We start from the raw sequence: 17,755 nt of genomic DNA, 5'->3' as shown, positions 1-17,755 counted from the left end.
TTGGTCTAGATGAGGAAGGAGGGTGAGGTTCATAGAGCATTCCAGATGAAGGCTTGGGTGTGACAGAAGGGACTCTCTCTCTCTCTCTCTCTCTCTCTCTCTCTCTCTCTCTCTCTCTCTCTCTTTCTCTCTAGGTCCCAACTAAAATTGTGCTTGGGGGATGGAGAGGGAGGGGGAGGGAGAAGGTGGGATAGGGAAGGGAGAGAGAAGTGGGAGGAAGAGGGAGAGGGAGGGAGAGATAGAGACAGAGACAGAGAGAACAAGTGTCTGGTTATAACCCTGACCTCTCACCAGAGGTTCTTAGTTTGGGACACTATTGGAATAATGGTTTTTGTGAGACTCGCAAATCGAATGTTTGTCCTGGGACCCTGGGACACTGGTCAGAACAGCCACCTTTAGCATGTGACACATTCTGGGTGTTTCCCAAATGAGTGAAGAAGAACAACAGAATGACTGATCATGTAAATGCCACCAGCCTTCTGTAAGTAACCAGTCACAGTTACCTGCCTTTAAGAGAGTGACACATCATGGCCAGCGGCCACATGGCTCTGGGAGGCAGTCACTAGTACAGCTGTCACTTAAAATCAACTGGTTCACAAGCAAAAATTGCATGTACATTCCTTCTCTACCTGCACACCGCGCCCCCCATTCACATACTCTACAGGCCCCAACTAAAAGTGTGCTTGGTCAAGAAAAACTACCAAGTCAGCAGCATCATAAGATACTAGATGAGGCTGGAGAGATGACTCGGGGCTAAGAGTAAGGGCTGCTCTTTCAGAGGACCCGGATGCAATTCCCAATCACAAAGTGGCTCACAACCATCTATAACTCCAGTCCCAGGAAATCTGACACCTTCTTCTGGCCTCCACAGGTCTTATACACACAATTCACAGACACACATGCAGCAAAACACCCATACACATAAAATTAAAGAGTAAGATCTAAAAGGACCAAAGCTTCTACAAAAATGTAGAGTTGACCTTCCCTTATTCCCTTAGGGAAAAGGTGGCTTTAAAATCATTTTCTTCCCAATTGTGGGGAAAAAAAGAAACCATTATTCAGACTCACTGTTCCTGGTTCTCCATAGCTCACCATCTCATTAAAGTGTGTCCATCTTTAAGCCTAAGGAACTCTTGGCAATATAAAAGCAAATGTAACAAACTGAGTCCCCTTTATATACATTCATCACCTGTCTTTTCCAGGAGAGGAAGATTAGGGAGGGTATTTTGCAGACACAGCTCCCAACTAAGTGTTTGCAAGCAGGGGTGTGTGCATCAGGACTGTGGATGCATGCACATTTCCACCCTTGGCTTTGTTGTTATAATTTTAGAAAACACTGCCTTGCATTTCTTGGGGTCAATTAATTATCATGAGATGAGCTTGTTTAAGAAGCGAGTGCCTGTGTGTGTTTCCTAGTCACCAGTAACAAGGCTCTCTGTCCTGGCAGAGCTGCATGCAATCTGCCTTAGCAAGGAGAAAGTCACCCAAATGGAGAGGTGGCATTCGTGACTTGACAAGACTTTAAAAATATTTTATTTGTTGTTCATATATACCTATAATGAGACTTGATCAAATCTACCCCTCTCCCACCCCCATTCCCATTTATCCCTCACAATCGTATGTGAGGTATTAAAGTTAATACCCATTGAGAGCATTTGGTGTTACTACTGTACATACATTAGTGTGGGACCATCTACTGGAACCTGCATCCCGGAAGAAAACTGTCTCTTCAGCAGCGATCAATTGCCAGTAGCTCCTCAGATAGGGCAGGACTTCATGAGTCTCTCCCCCATGCATGCTACGATTTTATGTGGCTTCATCTTGTGTTGGTCCTATGCATGAAGCCCTGGCCACTTTGAGTTCATGTGTGCAACTGCACTGTCATGTCTGGCTTGCACCATTTTGACACAGGTATCTATTTCTTCTGGCCCTAGTATGTGGCGGGGGGGGGGGGGGGGAGTATGACATGGATGCCCCATTCAGGGTTGATCAGGCCACAGTCTCTCTCTCCTTTTCTGTGTCGGTCAGCTGTGGGTCCCCTTACTAATCACCACTTACTACAAAAACAAGCTTCCCTGATGAGGTTGAGAGATACCCTGATCTAGAGGCAGGATGTAGTTTATTACTGTCCTAGTTAGGGTTCCCGTTGTGTGATGAAATGGCATGATCAAAGCAGCTCAGGGACGAAAGGGCTTATCGAACCTACATTACTTCAGTCTATCACTAAAGGAAGTCAGGACAGGAACCTGCTCATGGCAGGAACCTGGAGGGAGGAGCTGATGCAGAAGCCATGAAGGGGTGATGCTTGCTCCTCATGGCTTGCTCAGCCTTCTTGCTTATGGAACCCAGGACCACAGCCTTAGGACTGGCATCGCCCACCATGGGCTGGGTCTCCCACTATCGATCACTAATTTAAAAAAAAAAATATCCTAGTGGCCTGATCTTATGAGGGCATCTTCTCAACTGAGGCTCCCTCCTCTCTGACGACTTTATGTCAAGTTGACATAAAAGCAGCCAGCACAATTACCATGTCCTTATGTTCTCCCATAGGGCCTGGGACCTAGCCAGGCCTGGGTTTGGGGCCCAGCTGATACTTAGAGGGGCTGAGGGGGAAATGGCGGAAAGAGCGCCAGCTCTAAAGAACTCTGGAAATACTATATGGAGAATTAATACTGTAGAACCTACCTAAAATATGCACATAAAGAGGTTATAATGGCATTATTCTGTAACAGGGGGACAAACCCTCACCCATACCAAAGCAACTCGGGGAGGAAAGGGTATCGTAATAGGCCATCAAAAAAAAAAAAAAAAAAACACAAAAAAACCAGCACCAGGTATGGGCTACCTGTTTTCAAGTTCTTGGTCAGTGGAATTCCATAGACTTCCCCACAACACTACAGGTTATTCCCATTGTTCTTGGTGACCCCCCCTCCAGAACTTGATGGAAAGGCTCTACTATTGCTGAAGGTACTCCAGTGAAATAATGTGGAGAAAGCAAGTCGGTCCTGACCTAGAAGATCATCTCCACTGGCTGGTGCTCATAGGTTCTACGCATGCTACCAGGGAAGGAGCACCATCAACCATCTTACCCAGCCTCGAACCCTGAGATTTAACCCTGACTGAAATGACAAATGTTACCTGAATAACCAGCTGGGACTGGTGGCTTTATTGTTTTGAGTGGTTTTTGCTTTGTGTGTGAGTGTTTTGCTGAAATGTATGTTTGTGCACCATGTGCATGCCCGTGCCTACAGATGCCAGGTGATCCCCTGAAACTGGAGTCGCAGGTGTTGTGAGCTGGCCAATGTGGGTGCTGGGAACTAAACCCAAGTCCTCTGCAAGAGCAGCCAGTGCTCTTCACAGCTGAGCCATCTCTGTCTCTCCCGCTCTGGATTAGTGACTGTGAGCTTGCCAGGCATAAATGGTTGCTCCCATCACTCAAGGGCCGCACAAAAGGAGTACCTCAAAAAACCAGGAAACAGATGACACCAGACTTGGTGCCCGCTGCGATTCCTCCAACCCTAGGAGTCAGAGAAATAAAAATCTTCTGTTTGGAAGCCACTCAGCCTCTGCCATTCTGCTGCAGTAGCCAAAGAGATGAAGACAAGATTGATGAGATTTGGAACATTGCAGTCTGGAATTTGTGTAGTCCTGAGCATCTCTGGGGAGGACAGTTATCATTGTCCTATCTCCCCGTTCTCAGGGAATTTGATGCTCAGATGTTTACTGAATACTTACCACATACTGGGACTCCATGCAATGCTTTACTTACCATGATGTTATGGTGTAGGGTTTAGATTCATGAATTCATGAGCAGAGATTCAGGGCAAAAAATGTAGCAAGAGGGCAGAGAGGCTTTTCTGTACAAGATAGGCTTTGGGAAAGTATCGGCCCTTAATGGCTATTACCACTGACACCACAGGCCAATATCGGTCATGATTAGCCTCAGTCAGTATACGTGCATGTTCTTAAACCACCAGAGAATGCTCACAGCTACTATGGACCATGTTGTTCATCTCTCTGCTTTCTAGCCATCTCCAGCTCCAACTTTGTTTGTGTGGTGGGGTTGTTCGCTTTCCATGTTAGAGATGCACCTGTGACCTTAATTTCCTGTACTAGGACACAAGCTCAATATGGGGATGTCCAGCACTTTTGTACACACAGACAGACACACACACACACACACACACACACACACACACACACACACCCTCTAGCATCTCCCTCAGAACACAGTGTCTGCCTTAAACATCAAGATCAAGGAATTTCAGTCTGCTGTAAAGCACAGATTCCCTTTGAAGCTATACAGCTGTCCATCCTGCCAGGCGAGGACCGAGCCTGTGTCCATGGCCCTCAGGGCACTGCATGTCCTAGTTCTGCCTTCCCTCCAGGCTTGTACCAAGGACACGTTCCCCCACTCTTGCCTGTGACAAGAGGCTTCCCTGTTCAGTCAAGTGGAAGTGACTTGCATGGAGCCTGCGTCGTGAGCTACGTAGCACTTACCACCTGTGGTTAGATTCCCACTGTCTGTTCTAACAGACTTCAATATCTACAAGAGTAGACTATATCCTTTAGATCACAGAATTCTAAACACACAGCATGGTGTCTAGATAAAGGTACCTACATATGTTTGCTGAATAAAGGACTCATTACCAACTCCACTGTACTAGAAGCATATTAATTAACCCTGATCTTGCCATCACCAGCACATACAGGCAGTGTTTTGAAGTGGTCCCTAACTTTAAGCCCTAACTTTTACCATCCCCATACTCTTCCACGGTACCTGCCAAGAAAGGGACCCCATTCCAGAGGGGAGAGCATCTCCACTACGTTGTCTCCACTTAGGGCTTCTCGTGGCCAGGGATTCTAAGTCATAGCCTTCTCTCTCATTGGGCCAGCATTACCCATTGGAGATAGCCACGTAGTTCACTACTAAGTGTCACAGCCGTGAAAACTTGGGAGGCAAGGCAGGATGCTGGAAGTCCTCTGCATACCTGATAATGGAAGTGCACAGGTTCAAGGTGCATCCCTGGGAAGCTTCTCTCAAGAGAAAGTACTGGAAGGGAACCAAGATCCCCAAGCTAATTAGCATCATCTCCCTTGTCCCTCTGTGCACAGCCTTCCCTGCACTCACCCTCTCCACGAAGAACATTGAAGATGGAGCGTTAGCTTGAGAACATTCTCTTTAAAGCACAAGTTTTTCCAAAGAGAGTCTTGAAAGTCTGTCTAAACTATCATGAACCCATTTTCCGCCCCATAAATCTGTAAGGTCAGTGTCCACAATGGACTCTACTACAGTGTCAGATGCCTATAAGAGTGTCTTTCACAGTGCCCTGGCTGAATTCAGCTGGTGTAAGACATCAAAACTGAAAGCCTATGCGTGGGGATCCTGATGAGTTTAGCAAAACAACAGCAGGCAAACGCAGATTTATGATAATTAAGGAAACTAAAGTTGAAAGTTGTAAAAATGGAAAACTTCAATCTTAGAACTTTTGTTCATGACTTTTGAGGGCCCACATGTGTTGGGCCTATCTACTTGCTAATCTACCCCCATAACCTGTTTCCTTGGGATGGACAATGGGCATTTTACAGCTTCAATGTACTACAGGGTGCAAGCTTATTTATTTCACAATGAGCAGAGACAGATGTAGTAATGTGATCCACACCCGTATCCCATCAGCAAGATATGATCCCACAAGGAAATCACACCCAGTGATTATCTGTTCAAAATGGCATACCCATCTCAGCCAATTTTTATTCACACACTTAACTCTGAAGCTACAGATTTGCTACTGGGTATGCTTCATAATAAACAGTTACACAAAAACATCACCCAGAGCTCCAACATTGGAGACAGCATGCAGTGCCCTGAATGCCTTCATCGGACATGGAGGCAGGAAATGGGAGGGTGTCCCTAAACAACCCTGGGCCCTGCAAATTGCCAGTCATCTGAGCTCCACAGATGTAGGTCCTATTAACCAAGTCAACCATAAGACACTCTTCATCTCCTGTTGACAGGAACCAGTGCTGTAGAGTCAATGGAACACATGGATCCATCGTTGCAGGCGGAATGGCTGTGATCCCAGAAGTAGAAGGAGGTAACAGCGAAGCAGTTCTGGCTGCTGAGGGCCACATCCAGAAAATACCTCATCAAGCTACAAGATTTACCAGGAACCTGTGACAGCTAAGCCTATCCTGCCCAGCCAGTGTAATGTTAAAGTTTCTGGCCTGGCAGGTCCCGCTCTCCATCTCAACTCCAAAGAAACACAGGGATGCTATGTTACTTATAAAACTATTGGCCAGTGACTAGCATTTCTTATTGGCTACCTGTCTTAATTATTAACCTGTAACTACCAATCGATGTATATCTATATGAGTGATTTACACTGAGTTAGGAAACCTTCATTAAAGGGTTCATGCAAGTCTCTGCTTGTCTCTAGCAAAACAGAGCCCACCCAAGAAAAATGCTGCTATGAAGAAGCTATGTTTGACTTTTTTGTTCTTTAGTTTTTAAAATCCCTTTTTTAAGTTTTTGTCAAGTTTTAAGTGGAAGTTTGTTCAAACCATGTTTCTGGTGTCATTTTGTTGTGGGCATTCTTCCTGCCACCTGGTCTGGGAGCTGTGACAGCTCCAAATAAACATGCAGATGCCATAGTAATGAGACTGTTGGCCAGTGACTAGAGCTTCTTACTGGCTAGCTCAGACTTAATTATCAACCCATAACTACTAATATGATATATATATATGTATATATATATATATACATATATATATCTCATATATCATATATAGTCTTCTCTTACTGGAGAATGAGTCTGGACCTATTAATCCTCTCACATCCTACATCATGACTGACTCTACCTATGTTTCCCAGAATCCTCCTCATCTCCTAGTCCCACCTATCTTGTTTCCATATTGGATGTGGGCTTGAGCTATAAAACTGTACCCAGGGAAGACCCAAGAACAGGCCCATCTGTGTCCTGGGAACAGACAGACAGTGTTTCTGTTATAAAACCTCAAGGGTTTCAATGACTTCAGTATCTCTACGGTAAGTGACATTTGCTTTAAAGGAATACTCTTAGAAAACCACAAAGGAGAAGGAGTCTGGAATGACTGGTGTGGGCACGAAAGGAGGAAATTGGTTTAAGACCAGGGACCAGACCAATTGCTTAATAAAGGCCAGGTACTAGAAAAAAAAAATGGGTCCAGTGTTCTGCATGATGGAGCCTCAGAGCCTAGGAGAACAATGACTTCCCCTTGGAGGTCATTGCTAGGTGGCCCCACGTCCCCAGTGGCTGTGTGCAACATACGTACAAGGCAAGGAATCCGCAGATGGATGAAAATCTGCCCTGTATTGGGCATGTGAAATTGGGACAATTATTTATGGAATCCGAGGAGCAGCATTGGTCACCTAGGGGGTAAATGCAGACAGCTGTAAGAAGGTCACAAGATCCATCCTTTTAAATTTCTTCTGAGGCACAGTAAGCAGTCAGTCGGTGCTGGTTTGGAACATCCACTCTCCTCTCCTTCAGTGGTATATATAGTTGGCATGAGCCAAAAGCAGGCCAAGGCGGAATCTTTCCCACTTAATCAAAGTGACTGACTTTAGAAGAGTGTGAACCCAAAGTTAGCTGTGACGCTTCCATAGCCAGCAAAGGAACACCACCGCCGAGTTCTTAGGCTGCAGCTCTGCCCATGAAGATCTCCGAGCTTGAAATGCAACCCGGGGCAGCACGTGGTCTCCCACAGAAGGGATACAAGCCACATCGGTGCAGTTTCCCAGTAATGAAGGTGGTGTCCACGACCTGATGATAACTCGCAATGCCTTGATGGGTGAAGCATCAGAAAGCCAGGCAGGTGCCCAGGAGCCTGGCACCTTCCATGTGGCCATGTGAGCTTCGGAGCCTCCACAGCTATGTGTACGTATAATCAACGGGTTCAAAGCCCCTGTAGCAGGAGGCAGTGCTTTGTTGTAAAACAAAACTGAGATGAAACAGCCCCATCCTTTCAAATATCCTCTGAGAGTTTGGTATTTGAGGCACATCCTGTGATGTGCTACTCTCTGACCTCGAACACTTTGATTCTTTTTTTTTCAAGTTCACATAAAAGAGAGAAAGCCCTGAGATTGGTCTACTGTACCAAAAGCCTGGACAGCATCTAAATTCTTTGCTGGCACAGAGAATTAGTTGTTATTCCAGATAGGGAGGAAGCGGAGATGAAGGGCCATTACATTAGAGAGGCCCGGCCCTCTGGGAAGTTGGGCCGTCTCGCTCCGTACTTAAAAATAGATGAGTTCCCACAGCTCCCCAAGGCTTTGAAGGGTCCACTTAGATGCTGCAAGTCCTGTTCTGACATCGTCTCCCCATTCACAATGCCCTGGCAGAATCAGAGTCTGTGGTTTGTCTGGACAGCTCCAAATAAAGGCTTCCATTTTCCACTTCCCAAATAAAAATCAATGGTAAGAGATAGGTAAAGATAAACATTCACCCCCCCACACTCCGTGAAGAGACCCCGCCTCCTCCTTCTCCACAAGTAGCAGATCAGAAGCAATGATCACCAACAACAGAGAGACCCTGGCCCAGAGCCCATTACAGGCTCCTTCCCCGCGACAACATTCTCCAGCTACGAACCACAGGACACTGTTCTAACCACCCCTTCCTTCCAGTGCTACAGACCCAGTTATGAATGGGGTCTCTGGTATCCCAGGATGGAGTCTGACTTCTCTATTTCCCAAGAGATCTGCCTTGTGGCTGTGAGTTGTAGGATGCTCAGCCATTGACCACATTCTCATATCCTTTTCTCCCCCAGGCAACTATGTGCTTCCTCCCAGAAGGGCGGGGATGGAGATGGAACAATGCATACTTATTTGAGTCTGACCCTTTTTGTTATTTGATTTTTTTTTTTTTTGGATTGGTATACTAATAGCTTACATGTGTTTGTGGCTGAGTAGTATCAATTATAATGGTTAGGCTGCAAATGGCTGATCCATACACCTTGAGTTCGTGTGTGTATGTGTGTGTGTGTGTGTGTGTGTGTACATACACACACATATGTACATATAGACATACATACATATATACATATACATACATCCTCTGAAATATTTCCTCCTATCATGACTAGACTTTTAAAAAAATTGTAGGAGTATCTATAGAACATCAGCCATCTCCAATCTGGGTAAAATCTCATTTGCTATGTCACAATTAGGAAGTCTTAATCAGACCCAAGGACAGAAGTCCCACAGTATCTTCATCTGCAAGTTTTATAGACTTAGTGTGGGCATGTTTACAAATGTGACCCCTCTCTCACGTGAACTTTTTATACAACGTGTTATGTAATCACTAAATTTTTAAGCATGGTTTATAGTACCATAAAGTATTCATGTGTAAGTATCAACACTAGATTTTATATAGTATATAGACTATCTGCTAAGTAAGTCTTGTCACAAACAAGTCAGTAAACAAAACAGGCTGGAGAGATGGCTCAGCAGCTGAGAGCACCGGCTGCTCTCCCGCAGGATGGTGCTGTCCCTAACATCCTCATGGCAGCTCCTAACTACCTGTAACTCCAGATCCAGGGGATCCAATGCCCTCTTCTGACCTCTGAGGGCATCAGGTACACATGTGGCACACACACATACATGCAGGCAAAACACCAATATGCATGAAATAAAACATCTTAACAAAAAACGAGAAAAGAGAAACTAGAAGACTAGACTGAACTTACCGAAATACTTTAGTGACTGTCTTTAATAAATAATGCAACCATTATCTACTTCCTATTTATTTTTATAATTTCAAAATGTTTCCTATAATAAGTGTCAACTATCATACCAAATGTGGACTGAGAAGTTTTAAGCCATCAAAGAGAAGCCGTGCTGACCTCACCCATTACCCTGTGGTACACCGTTCATCCCATGGAGGCTATGAAGCAGGAGCATACGGCTCCATATCTACCTCCTCCCACACCGCCAGCAATGCTCAGTAGCAGGACCAAGTGAAAGGATTTCCTCAAGAATTCTCTGTGAAGGATGTGACTACAGCAGGGGTCTCCACATGAAACCCCTACAAATCTCCTCAAAGGGTTGGGGCAGACAGACTCCAGGCCGGAGGATTGTCTGCCTCCCTCTCCACCACCCTCCAGAACTCTTTCTTGGTCCTGAAACACTGGCCACAGACCTGTGCCATGGCTGCTCTACCCCCGTTGATGCCCAGGGGCCATCCAGGCCCATAGCATTCTCTTTCTGGGGCACTGCCAGCCTTGCCCCCTAATCCACATGCAAGTCAGTTACACCTGGGGCCGCGTCATCAGCTGAGGCCTCCCAGCTGCCTCCTGGTCTGCCAGCAACTTCTCAATGTCTAGAGGCAAGATTTTCCCTTTGAGCTGCAAGAGGCCAGCTTGGCTGGCAGGCTTCTCCGCAGATGTTTGGTAGAATGAAAAAGCACTTCTCGGATAGAGGAACAAATAGAGCTGTCATTATGCTGTCCCTGCTGTAGGGGACACTGACGTTTAATGTGCAAGGACAGATGCTTCTTCTGGGAAGGCATCCAAGGCCCTCCAAGGAGTGACACAGGTGGCTGCTATTGAGGCCTGAGAAACCCCACTTCTGAGGAGGATGTTTGGGAATGCAACCACAGTGACCACACCACAGGCCTCCTTGGGCCAGGTCATCCCCTTTGTGCTAAGGAAGAGGTACACCATCGTAGCCAAAGCTCATTCTTGAGCTACTTTTCTAGTAATGAATAGACCGTTTACACAGTGATTTTCTCGGACTTCTCTGTTGGGAAGCACAAGGTAGCAGCGCGAACGTCACTACAGTACTCAATTATTTTTATATCTCTCCCAGCAATGGCCTGAATATATTTACAGCAGACAAAATCCCAGCACAGAGAGGAGGAGGTGGGCACAAGCCACGCCCCTAGCCAAGGAGCTGTATGTCATTGATAGCTGCTGAAGAGAGAGGTCAGCTTTCTTCCATGGAGTGACCACCAGGGTATGTCAACCATACTGTTCTGGTGGAAGCTCCACCCCAGCCCCTGACATCCATACACTCAAAGAGTCTGGGATGTTTTGGTGGAGATTCCACCCAAGCCCCTCCCATCTCTCTCCAAACCCTGCTGCATCTCAGAAAGCCCAACAAATGCCCCTTCCTCCAGAGATGCTCAAGACCACTCCCACTGGGTATTTAGACTGCCTCCCAGAAAACAGACTTGTAGGGTTATTTTGGTTTCCCTTTCTCATGTCCTCTCGGGGGGACTGGAAGGCCATCCACCCAGGAGTGTTATATCCATTAAACATGAGCTTTTTCTAATTGGGTTTGATTTGGATTGCTGCATTGGGCAGAGTCTTATCAGGTGTAGAAACTAAAGTTGTCTTGGGCCTGGAGGAGCAGGAGAATTTGAGTGCAGAGCAGTACTCCGGGGTTCCAGGGCAGGGCCCATCTGACGCCCATGAAGAAGCACCAGCTCAGAAAACAGCCCTGCACATCACAGTACTTGGCACTTGCAACAACTCAGAAAACGACCCTCAGCAAAGGATCCGGGTGGCCAAGTCTGTGGCGTCAGGCATCAGATGTAGGGAAGGCAGAGGCAGAGCATCACTCCAATGAGAAGCTCTGTTTCACTGTCAGGTACCCATCGCAGGGGAGGGGCACTACCCCAGCAAATCTCAGAAGAGCCACTTACAGAGGGAAGAGAATCACAACATGTCCCGGGAGGATGAGCCAAAGGGGCCAGCGCCAGCCACTGATGTCAACAACTGGAAAGGGAAAACTGTCATTCTGCGGGATCCCAGGGTGTCACCCTGGAGCTAATAAAGCCAGCGCTGTAGGAGGTTCCAGTTTCTGAAAGGCTGCTACATCACACTCAGTAGCAACCCTAAAAATTTAGGGCCACCTCCTGCTTTCTTGGCTGCAACCTTCCTGGGTACCAGGGTCACTTAGGGAGGAGGGGACCCCCTTGAAGACAAAAAGTGGCTTTTTTTGTTCAGGTGAGGGCTCAGAGTCAAAATTAAGACTTTTTTAAACTTAAGATTGCTGTTCTTAGAGCTGGAGAGATGGCTCATCAGTCAAGAGCACTGACTGCTCTTCCAAAGGTCCTGGGTTCAATTCTCAGCACCCACATCTATAACTCCAGTTCCAAGGGGTACAATGCCTTCTTCTGACCTCTGTGGGCACCAGGCACACAGACATATATGCAGACAAAACACTCCCCCATACACTACACTAATAATAATGATGATGTTTTGTAAAAGACTACAAGATTTTTGTAAACCTGTGCTTGCAATGTGAGACCCATGCCATTACCTGAGTGTAAACATGCTGACACCATTTAAAATGCAGGCAGATACACTGTATGGCTCTCCCTTTGTCCAACCCACTCCCAGGCAGAGCCAGGGCAATTTCAGATCCACCACCGCAGAGCATCCCTGACTTCTAGTCACCTCCTCCCTGACCTTACCTGGGCAGCAGGTGCTTGCGGCTGACACACAGGGCTGTCTGGTAATCCTGGGTCACACACACTTTGTGAGGGTTGCATTTCACCTTCAGACAAGGGTCCTTCGATGGGTCCAGGGCTGCGATAAAAGAAAAGGGGGGGGAGAGCAGGGTTAGCACCTCCAGGGAAATTTAATTTCTATCCCCACACAAATAAAAGTGGGAAATAAACCAGCTGTGTATGTTTGTGCTGCTTGCTATTTTCTGAGGCTGCTGGGGACCGAAAGAAAAATCCAACCATGTAGAGCTCTGCATCTGTCACCCGGGCCTCTCCAGCACCCAGAGAACAGCTCAGTCCTGCACTGGGCATTTCAGCACCTACGCGATTCTTTGATTATTGTGTGACTCCTTCCATGCTTAATTTTAATTGTTTCCTATTACGCACACCCCAAATCCTCGCTGACATTGCTTGCTTGCTCCTGTTCAATAAATATAGATTTCATACAGGAATAATGGTTTTTAAGAGTTTTTTGGAAAACTTCAGGATGGGCAGGACGTTTGTTCAACGCAGTTATGAAGTGGGAGTGGGGGGAAACCTGCACATAAATATTTATCGTGCAAGGCCGAATTAGATAAGGGCCGTGATGGGCTTAAAAAATGATAACAGAGCTTGAGAGGAAAATAGAGATCAATTTCTAGGGCAAGGATTAGTGAAGCATTAATATTTGAATTGAATCTTGAAGGATGGGCAGGAATTTCGCAAAGCAAAGATAGGAAAACACGCCAGGCGGGAAGAGCCGCATGAGCAAACACGGGGCGGTGCGGCGTGTTTGGGCAATCAGGAGAAGGTGAATCTCTACGCTGGAGTTGTGAGCCCCAATAATGAGAGGGACAACTTGCTCCAAACACCTAAGTCCAGACAGAATTCCCAAAGGCATAAGGTCACATCCAGCAGCATTTTCTAGACTAAGCTGAGCAACAGGCCCCTGGCTCATCAGCAGTCTGCATGGTAAGGGACACACACGTGCTCATCACAGGGTCCAGAGGGGGCCCAGGGGATGCTCTGCAAAACAAAAGCCATTGTGCCATCTCCCAGCTCCCAGGCTGAAAGCCTATTAGGCAGTAAATCTTTCAAAACTGCTCTCCCGGGCAGGGGAGGGGCGCTACCCATTCCCTCCCCGCACAGGCATTTGGCTAAACAGATTGGCATTTCAAACAGGAACTGCAGAATTGTCTACCAATGAGGTTCCCGCTGTCACACAGAAAGTGACAATTCTTTCCTCCGGCCCAGGCCTGAAAACTGCTCATCATTTTCTTTAGGATGCTGCTGGGAATTCCTCAAGGGTCCTGAACCCACAACATTGGAAGACTATTGCTGAGTATCTTAGGGTGCCTCTGCTGTGTGGCATTGGTAGCAGCTCTGAACAAGCAGGGTACATTCTTTTCTCTGCCACAGCAGCAACAAGCCCAGATTCCCATCCCTGGTAGAGTCTACTTCCCAAGGGACATGCTCTGATGCCTGGAGCTTACAGAGAAAACAGACTCCAATAAGAGAGCTGCTAGTTTGAGCCCCAGAGACAAGACTGCTTCTAGCTCTTAGGCTGAGCACAGCTTCTGGGAGGCAAATAGCAGAACAGCTATGTCTGCCCTGGGAGCCTTCTAGAAACGTGCTGGTTTTGGGAGATGAATGTCTAGATCTTAGGAGGTCGGTGTGGTCTCTGTGCATCATACTTTGGGATGCAGTACATCCGACTTCAATTGCTGTCTACTGTCTACGAAGCCTTTAAAACTAAGGCATCCAGTAAAGATTACCATGTGACCACCCATAAGGACTATATCAGCCCTTCCTTCTCTCTTCTCTGGCTACCATTCACCCCTTACTATCTCAGGAAACCTGGAGACCAGACCACTGGCAACCTCACCACAATGGCCAGTTAAGGCATTTCCCTCAGTAAGTGCCAGTGCTGCCAAGCTTTAGAATTTCTGCTCCAGCGGCTTTCAGAGATGAAGAATCCCAGGCTGGCCTCCTCTGTGCTCTACAACACCATGCGATGTAGTGATGTATGTGGCAGGCTTTGGGTTAGAATTTGGACTCTCTTTTTGCTTCTGTAGCTGACTTCTCACAAACATTTAATGTCCACACTGCCACTCAGGTGGACAGAACAATGTAATTGTCACAAGAACAGCTAGCCAACTGTGCGAGGCAGGAAAGTCCACAGCTCCAGGACTTCTGGGACTGAGTTCTGGATTGGCTGCTTTCTAAGCTGGCCTGTACTTCCAATTCTCCTGCAAAATCAGGTTAGGAACAGCTGCTTTTATGGATGGTTATGGCTTCTTGCCTGCCCTTGGTTAATACACGTAGATGTGCTTATGATCTAGGATGGTAAGCACGTGCCATATATTTGTCGGGTTTGAAGGTTTGTATTTTGTTCTCAGAGTGGGTAACAAGGCATCATAATTGCAGGGACAATAGCCGGCACTCAGTCGAGTGTGTCTGACATGCAGGCAGTGCACTAAGCACTCAAATTGGATTAGCTCATTATCCTAGCTTCTCTTCTATTGCTGTAATGACCAAAACCTCAGTCCTCCACCGAGGGAAGCTGGGGCAGGGACCCAAGCAGGAGCACAGGCAGGAAGCAGAGCGGAGAGCCTATCAATGGCTGGCTCCCAACGGGTTCATGTTCAAACGCCTTTCGTATACAATTTAGGACCACCAGCCTATACTGTAGGTGTGAGCAGCACCATCCACTGATGGGAGATGTCATTATGTATATATGTTTCTTATACTGGTTAATGAATGAAGCACTGTTGGCCAATAGGAAAGGAAGATAGGAGGAAGTAGGAGACAAGGAGGAAAGAGGAAATAGGAAGAAAGAAAGGGTCAAGATGGAGAGTCTGGAGAAAGCAGAACCGCCATTCCTCCGCTCTCAGTAAGACCACGTGGAAATACATAGAAATGGGTTAATAATTAAGACAAAGCTAGCCAATAAGAAACAAGTAACCGGGCCAACAACATTGTATCAAATACAGAGTCTCTGTGTATTATTTGGGGCTGGCGTGGTGGCAGGACAAGACAGGCAGCGGGAGGAAAAACCATACACCTTACAACCCACAGTGGGCTAGTCCCTCCTTCACGGATTAGAGATCAAGAAAATGCTGCACAGACAGACCCACAAGCCTGTCTGGTAAAGGTGACATCTCAGTTGACGGTCATTTTCCCAGGTGTCTTTAGTCAGATAGCGCTCGCTGGTTAGCTTGCTGTTTTAGCCATCATAGCATCCAAAGGAGACAGGGCCCTGACCAAAATGCATATCACATTTACATTGGTCTTAAAGAGAATGGCATGTTAGAGGCATGGTGGAAATTTGCATACTGGTCTATAAACCCAAACTCCATCCTATTATATGCCCTGGGGCAGGAAGAATCATCTGGGAGCCTCTGTCATCTAGAAAGCTGGTTGACAAGCCCAAACTCATTGAAGTGGACAGCCCATCACAGCATTTCTCAGATGCCTTCTGGGGTATGAGCAGTAAAAGGGGAGTCCATTGGGCTGGTGCTGTGAGGCCACAGCACCCCCTGTCAGTGTGACCCCCAGGACAAGGTCACAGTCACCAGCCCCCAAACTCAATCAGAGGGTGGGCACGGAGCCACCCTCTCTGCCTGCTAGCTTTAGATACAGCAACACGCATCCCCCACCTCCCAGCACTCACCTGGCCCATGTCCTTTGAGTTCTCTCTGTATTCTCATGACCCGCCATCCTACTGTTAGGATAACTATGATAGAGAACCCTTACCATCCAAAAAGCCAGGCATTCTTAGTAAGTAAAGCATCCACCCCAAACACAAATGCTTTACAAATGTCAGTCCAACCAGGCCTATTGGTACAAGCCTGTAACCCTAGCTATTTGAGAGAATCTTAAGTTCAAGGCCTGCCTGGGTAACTGACTATAACCCCATTTAATAATAAAAAGGGAAAAGAAGGCTTGGGGTAGTGCCTTGCCTAGCACTGAGACCCTAGGTTGAATCCTCAGCACCACACAAACAAAGGAGCCATCCAAGCACCACCCACCTGCTACTTAACTCCACACACGTTTACCAATCTTTGAGGAGGCATCGGATCTGCTCAACAGTAATTATAAGGGTCTGAGCACCTTGAACATGTATGTCAATTGTTGAGAGCACATGAACTTCACAGCACAACAGAACAGCCACAAGTCAAGCCGCCAGCCTCCACATCATCACCAGAACACACTCTGCTGTGAAACACAGCAAAGCGGCTTGAAGGGGGACGGAAGGGCACGGAGGCCAGGTCTACGGTGAATAGCAGCCTCAAGGCTCCCAGTGCCAGCACAGCACAGCACAGGGCTGCCTGATTCCTATTTTTAAAGGGCAAGACTGGCAGAAAATCAACACAGAAGTGGCCTTTCGTCTAGGGGTGGAGGCCTTGAGGGGCTTTCCTCCACCTGTAGCATGCTGACTGCTGTGGTCTGTGCAGGTCTCATGCAGGCAGCCATATTATTGAGAGTTCATGGGGCAGCATGTCCTGTCCAATAAACTCTCACAGCAGCTGCCCTTTCCACTCCCATTTCCTCGGCGTTCCCTGAGCCTTCTGTAAGGCTTGTGTTGCAGGTTCCCATTTGGGACTGGGTACTCCACAGTCATTTATTATCTGTATTTTGATCAGCTGGGGAACATCTTTAATGAGATGTCAGGGCTGCCCATTCATTTAAGGATGAATCTTTGTGGTTTTACTAACACTCTGGTACTAGGTTGTCCTCTAGGGCCTATGATCTCTCCAGCCTTGGCTTTGTGGTTGGGTTTATAGTACCAGGCCTGACTTCTCTGCCATTGAGTTGCCTTTAGGCCTTTAGACAGTTAATAATTATCCCCAACCTACAAGTGATACTATTGCATCATAACTGCTAAGATGCAGAGAAACGGTACTGATTTATCTTGAGAGACAGGATCTCAGCTGTAAGGGGGTCAGACCTAAGCACATGTAAATAAGGACAACACTAATTGGACTTGGTAGGGTGTGTGTGTGTGTGTGTGTGTGTGTGTGTGTGTGTGTGTGTGTGTATAGTAAACATAGAAGAGGTCATGAATTTGAGAAAGGGTAGTTGGAGGAACATGGGAGGAGTTGGAACACATATATACTGTACTCATGTATGAAACCCTCCAATATAATAATCAAGGAAAACAGAGACAGCTCGGCAGTTAAAAGCATGGCTTGCTCTTCTAGAGAACCTGGGTTTGATTTCCAGAATCCACAGGGCAGCCCACAACTATCTGTAACTCCAGTTCCAAGGGACCCAATGCCCTCTTT

At 46.9% G+C, this 17,755-nt stretch overlaps 1 protein-coding gene across 1 annotated transcript in view; it reads right to left on the bottom strand.

The window, feature by feature from the left end:
- Spock1 (SPARC (osteonectin), cwcv and kazal like domains proteoglycan 1) overlaps positions 1 to 17,755 on the bottom strand; it is a 451,096-nt gene that overhangs the window by 124,029 nt on the left and 309,312 nt on the right. Inside the window, exon 4 of the mRNA XM_051194172.1 lies at positions 12,456 to 12,570. Within this exon, the coding sequence (XP_051050129.1) occupies positions 12,456 to 12,570 (115 nt within the window). The remainder of the gene's footprint in view (positions 1 to 12,455; positions 12,571 to 17,755) is intronic.

This window comes from Phodopus roborovskii, unplaced genomic scaffold (assembly GCF_943737965.1).
Source record: "Phodopus roborovskii unplaced genomic scaffold, PHOROB, whole genome shotgun sequence".
Taxonomy (NCBI): Eukaryota; Metazoa; Chordata; class Mammalia; order Rodentia; family Cricetidae; genus Phodopus; species Phodopus roborovskii.
This window is presented reverse-complemented; position numbering and strand designations above follow the sequence as displayed.